This window comes from Echinops telfairi, unplaced genomic scaffold (assembly GCF_000313985.2).
Source record: "Echinops telfairi isolate 266 unplaced genomic scaffold, ASM31398v2 ScPeMD7_2;HRSCAF=8, whole genome shotgun sequence".
NCBI lineage: Eukaryota > Metazoa > Chordata > Mammalia > Afrosoricida > Tenrecidae > Echinops > Echinops telfairi.
Genome location: NW_022103898.1, coordinates 10590724 through 10596873, shown reverse-complemented (window position 1 = coordinate 10596873; position 6150 = coordinate 10590724). Strand labels below are relative to the sequence as shown.

The 6150-nt window shown below is 44.6% G+C and overlaps 1 protein-coding gene across 1 annotated transcript in view; it reads left to right on the top strand.

The window, feature by feature from the left end:
* The window catches only part of MRTFA (myocardin related transcription factor A), a 135932-nt gene that overhangs the window by 91202 nt on the left and 38580 nt on the right, over positions 1-6150 (top strand). The window contains exon 2 of the mRNA XM_045289220.1: positions 845-910. Coding sequence (XP_045145155.1) covers positions 845-910 — 66 coding nt within the window. The remainder of the gene's footprint in view (positions 1-844; positions 911-6150) is intronic.

Sequence of the window (6150 nt, the reverse complement as noted above, 5' to 3'; positions counted from 1 at the left end):
GAATGTACAAATGCGCTTTACACAATTGATGTGTGTATGGATTGTGATAAGAGTTGTATGAGCCCCTAATAAAATGATTAAAAAAAAAAAAGAAAAAAAATCCCTATAGAATTGTGTTATGAAGTGCTGCTAGCAGGGTGAAAATGGGAGAAGCACCCTTCACATACACACCTCCAGTCCGGATGTACTTAGAAATCACGTAGCTTGCTTGTTTCACCTCAGCTGAAGAAAAAGAACATTCCAAATGAAGAATTGTGAGGAAGAAAAGAAGTATGTTAAAAGGAAACTCGTTAGTGACCTAGAGAAATGCGTTGCTTGGTGAAAATAGGTATCATTTTTAGATGCAAAAGAAAAACATTTTATAAGTAAGTAATACTTCCGGATCTATCAAGCTCAGTCATTCACAGTACTCAGATGTATGGTCGTCACCACTTGCCTACTGCCAGGCAGGAAGTATTGAACATGTAGAATGCTTTTTTGATGCTGGACCCTGGTCCACAGTGTGATGTTTGCCTTGAATTAAGCAGCACTGGTGTGTTTTTTCCTATCTTGGGAGGAGCAAACAGTGTTGTAGGAGGTTTTGAGCAAGAGGCAAAACTTTGGTGCTTTGTGGATTGTTATCACCCTGCAAGACCCTTCGCAACTTCCTCTTGCCGCCCACAGCAGAATACGGAAACCCTGCTGTATCAGACCACTTCTGCAATTACTGACAGTCACAATTAAAGGGGACCCTACTTGCATACTACACTCTTCTGGTTTGAGACGGTTTTTATATGTGAAAATGTATTTTTCCTGGCGGTGTGTCCTGCTGACCCGTCTCCCCTCTTTCTTTGCTGTCCCACAGTGCTGCAGTTGAAGCTTCAGCAGCGCCGGACCCGGGAAGAGCTGGTGAGCCAAGGGATCATGCCGCGTAAGTGTCTCTCTCACCATGATCTAGAGTCGGGGGGACAGGTTGGCATACTTTGGATGAACCTCAAACAGGGGTGGCAGGGCTTCTCTCCACTTTCTCCAACTTTTCCAAACTCAGGGGCACTTGATCACAGATGCCAGGGGGCTTCAAAAAGTTTGTGGGAAACGGAACGAAAAGATAGTGGAATTTTCTCACGAGCCTTTGGAAGGCTTTCAGATGATGGTCCTATTTGATCAAGTACTGAAAAACAGACATGATTAGGTTTAAGGGTGTGTCTTAGTTCTCTAGTGCTGCCATAGCAGATGCCACACAAGTGGGTGGCTGTAAATGACAGGCAGTTCTTTTCTCTCTGTTTTTGGAAGCTAGAAGTCTGGGTTCAGGGTGCAAACTTTAGGAAAAGGCTAGCTCTGGAGGAAGGTCTTCATCTCCTTTCAGTTTGCCCCTCCATTCTGTGACAAGCTTCATGCCCCCATCTCTGGTCTGCTCACTTGTTTAATCGTTCTTATCCCAAAAGAGATTGGCTCAAAATAAACTCTACACCAGTTCTGCCTCATTCACATAGCAAAGAGCACCCATTCCGAAATAGGACGATAACCAACAGGCATAGAGGTTAGGGTTTACAACACATATTTTGGGAGGACATAATTCAATCCAGAACAGGGTGCCATTTGAATTATCTGTAACTTTCTAACTGCATTTTTAAAAAGGAGTTTCTATACCCCATTATACTTCGCCTTATAGGAGAAGCAGAATCTAAACTGGTACTTGGCAAGGCAGAACTCAATGCTTCCATATGCTTTGCCTTACTGTTCAGGTTCTTGAAGAAAGAAAGCTCTTTTCCCCCTGGTGCTTTGAGTCAGGTGACACTCCAATGCCTTGAGGCTGTCACAGGTGAGGTGGAGCTTGGTGGAGTCATTGTCTGGGCCCTCCTAGACCGGCCGGGGCTGTGCAGAACGGCATCACTTGAGGGAAATGAAACCAGACCATAAGATCTGGTGGAACTAAGAAATTTTGCTTTTCATACCAACAGCATTACAAGTGAATTAGAAATTTGAACCCTCTTTTTAAGTCATCGGCAGAGAGCATCGGCTCTTTGTTTGTATGTCACCATTACTGGAAACACCCTAATGAAGCCAAACAGCTATGTCACACACAATCGTTGTGTGTGGCTTCATAGTGAGAGGTCTGATGTTGCTCACCTTCACTCAGTGCCTGCTGCCCTCCTACCCCGACCTCTCATGTGCTCATGCATTCCAAGTGTGGGAGTGCCTGATGTGCCCGCTGATAGAACAAGGTAAATCCGGTTCTCACTCTCAGGAAGTTTGTACTGTGTACAGGGGAAACGGGTAATAAGCAAGGACAAAATACGGCCATTTTAGAGCATGGTTAATGAAGTATATTAGTTATTTAGTTTGTTAGCAGATAATAGGAATGAAGGGGGGGTGGTGTCACTTTGAATAAGATGGCCCAGAAAGACCTAAGATCTAGAGAAAGTGGAGGAAGTTACCACTCAAAATAGGGTGAGGGCTTAGGAAGAAGGCAAGTAGAAGGAAGGGTCTGAGGGCATGTTGGAAAAGCATCATGAGAGGCACTGTGATGGCAGGAACATATGGGTAAGGGAGGAGGAGGCATGCAAGTCAAGACTGGCGGAATGAGTCGGGGTTAGAGTGAGGGTCTCATTAACTACATGGTGAGGAGATGGGTTTTATTTTAGGTACATTGGGAAGCCATTGAAAAGTTTGATGCAATTGAGTGAGGATGGGATTAGCTTCATATCATCGGAGTAGTTTAGACCCTACTGGTGGGATACAGGGAGTCCGAGGCTTCTCTGTATCCAGTGAGGGAGCCCGAGTCTCAAATTCATCTTCGGTTTACTGTAATTCACTGCCAGACCATTTACTTATACTACACTATCTTTTGCTGTGGCTATTTGGTGAGGGTTTACCTGCTGCCCCACCCCATCCCCACCCCACCCTGCTTTTAAAGTAGCAGCTAGAGCAAGTAGCTGGTATAGTGGATCAGTAATACGATCAGATAGGGCAAAGGCTTTGCGCTTCACAGAAGGCTCCAGATCTGCCCACCTAAAAGTCTCTAGAGAAGCTGGTTACCAGCACCTCTCTGCTTAGCCCTTTCACTGAGGAAATGCTACATTGATTACTTACTTCGGATCCAGAATACTCCTAGAGGCTGTAAGAGAGTATGGAAACTCGTACATGGTACCTAGCCTCAGGACACTTTGTTTGGGTAACCAAGAATTCTCCACATACAAAATCAAAAGCAATTCTGTGTTGACAATAATTCTGAGAATGCCCCATTACTTCTCAGGATCTTTAACATGCTCAGGGTCTAAAACCCTGCACTCTGTTCCCCTGTCTCTCACCTGAGGCTCTTGGTGACCAGTGTTTTAGAGGATTTGTTGATTTACAGTCTCTTCACTTAGCATTTCTTGTAGTAGTCCCTGTTGTGAAGACAAAACTTCTTAAGTTATTGCACTTACTTGCTTTCATGTTTATCTTTCTTACTGGACTGTGAGCTCCTTGAGAAAAAGATTATATTTCTATCTGCACTGCCTGGCACGTAATGAATGAATGAAGACAGATAGTTAAAAAGCATGATGTGAGTGAGTGAATATGTGTGTGTGACAGAATACACACACACACACACACACACACACACACACACACACACACACACCACTGTTGCAAACCTGTTGGAATATTCTGGGCAAGGAATTCGAGTTGAAGGCCCTCCAATTCTGCTTGGAGCCCAGAACTTAACTTTGTTCTGAATATCTAGATCACTGTTCCCCAAAGTGGACTACCAGTGCTGTCCCCTGGGGGCCCTGGAATGATAGAGTGTGACTGCCAAAGCAGATAGCTACACTTCACTCTGGATTATAGACTATAGTATAAAAGTGTTTATCTGTTTATCAATCATCTGAAAAGGGGGTGGTAGGCCAGATCAGTTTGGGAACCTATGATCTAGTCATATACTTTTGAATTGTTTTCTGTATCTGTAAAGTTGAAAAAATTGGCCTTCTTATGGGAAGAGACATTCCTGCTTCTCTGGCAGCACTGCGTCCTTCCACCAACCAAGAGCCACTTTCAGCTGTGGACTTAGTCCTGTTTCCAAACTTCTTCAGTGAAAGAACCTGGTAACAAACTGAGTTTGTTGAGACCTGAGAATAGTTTTAGGTATGGTGTTCTCTGCTCATCTACATGTCTGGTGATATGTAGAGGTAGGGTCCCGAGTCCCCAAAATTGAGGCACATTTTATCTTTGCTAACTCCCAACCTGAGAGTAACCAAGCATCCTCCTCATTGCCTTTCCTCCCCTACTCCTATTGTAACCTCCAGGATCCTCTGTCTCCCCATATCTCCATCACCCTACCTCTCCTCACCCTTTACTCTGTCTTTCAAAGAAAATAAGAGCAATGCTAGGCAAATCGGAAGTCATCAGCAAATTGTTGTTGGAAAATGTAACATGTTGTTTTAGGTGCTAATTTTCATTACCCTCTTACTGGCCTCGAGCATTTCTGGAAAGGAAAAATCTTTAACTTCCCTCAAGCTGATGGAAAGGAGCTTATAGTCTGTCTCATCAGTTCTATGTTTATACCTTTTATCAAATCCTTCTCATCCTAAACTTTTTTCCTAGTCCTGGAGCAAAACTTCCACTGTATTTCCCAGAGCATTTATTTATACATAGTTTCCATGAAGGAACTTTAGTTCTGATATATCTGGAAGGTGCAATGTGCTTCAGTGGCTCTCTTGCCTTTGTTTGTACTTACATTCAAAATTGAGATCTGGTATTAAAGCATCCTGTGGTCCCCATGCACCTCTTTACTGCTTGACATTGCTCTGCCCATGGCGTCTGAACTATGAGTATAGAAGCTGGTTTCTGATAGGCTAGTTCCCAGTATCTTTTATTCCATCATGCAAGCATATGTCTCAAATTTAACATCACTTAAACCCTACCAAATACAGAATGCCAGAGAGCCAACGATTACATGTTCCAGACCCTAAGCATTCTCTAATGATTGCTGAAGCTTGGCATATCTTGAGGGAGAGGGGAGATGGCACAGATAGGGAGCTGGGCTTTAAATCCAGAGATTAAGCCCAGGAATGCTGCTGTGGTCAGGATGAAGATCATAGGAGAGATGGGTCATGTGTGGAACACGCTGTTCTATAAACAAAGCTTCCCCCGCAGCCTTTCTCTTTGACATTTAAAGGTGTGGAAGGTCACAAGGTTAAGGTGGAAACCAAGAAAAATGTTTTGGCATTGAGATCTGTTGCAGTGGGATGACCTTTTAAAGGAAACCACGGAAGCCCTCCTCTGCAGAAAAATGAGGAAAAGGTTCTTGTAATCTGGATGTGAGCGAAGAGAAGAGCCTTGTTTGTCTCTTCCATCTCAGTCTTTTGTCATGCTGTGTATGATAAGCCTTGAGAAAAAGAGAATAGCGTGTTCCTGATCCTGCCATTAACCCGCACTTCATAGAAAGACAGAGCCCTAGTGTGCAGTGCGCTCCCTGCTGGACTGCTAACCAAAAGGTCAGCAGTTTGAACCCACCAGCTGCTCCTTGGAGAAAGATGCAGTGTACTTCTGTAAAGATTTACCATTTTGGAAATCCCAGGGAGCAGTTCTAGTCTGTCCTAAGGTTGTTATAGGTTAGAATTGACCCGTTGGCAGTGGGTCATAGACAGACCCTGGGCCCTTGGCAGATGGGCTAGGAAAGAGCTACGGTTGCCCTGCAGGTTCTCTGAGAACCTTGTCCTGTTTTCTTGAGTGAGCTTCCTTTTTCTATTTACAGTAGTGCTTCTGCAGACCACCTCAGAGAGGTGGGTGAACAAACACCGTGGCTGCAACAATGGGCTCAGACATAGGAACAGTTGTGAGGCTGGAACAGGGCTGGGCAGTGTTTTGTTCTGTTGTGCATAGGGTCACGATGGGTTGGCGCTTACTCAATGGCACATGACAACATCTGTACACCCAGCCAGTGCCATCAATGGCTGAGGGAATACAGGGTATGAGAGCAGTGTATTTCTGGAAGATCAGCCTGTTAGTGCTCATCTAAGAGGCCCCTCAGAGTCCCTGGCCCAGGAACAGTGCGTCAGTGCATGCAAAGTGAACAAGTGAGTGTGCTAACCAGCTAATTTTGAATGGTTCTGAGGCCTACGAAAGGAGCCTGTGTGGCCCTGTCAAGATAGCACTGAACTGGTAGTCACAAGTTCAGCCGCTCTGTGG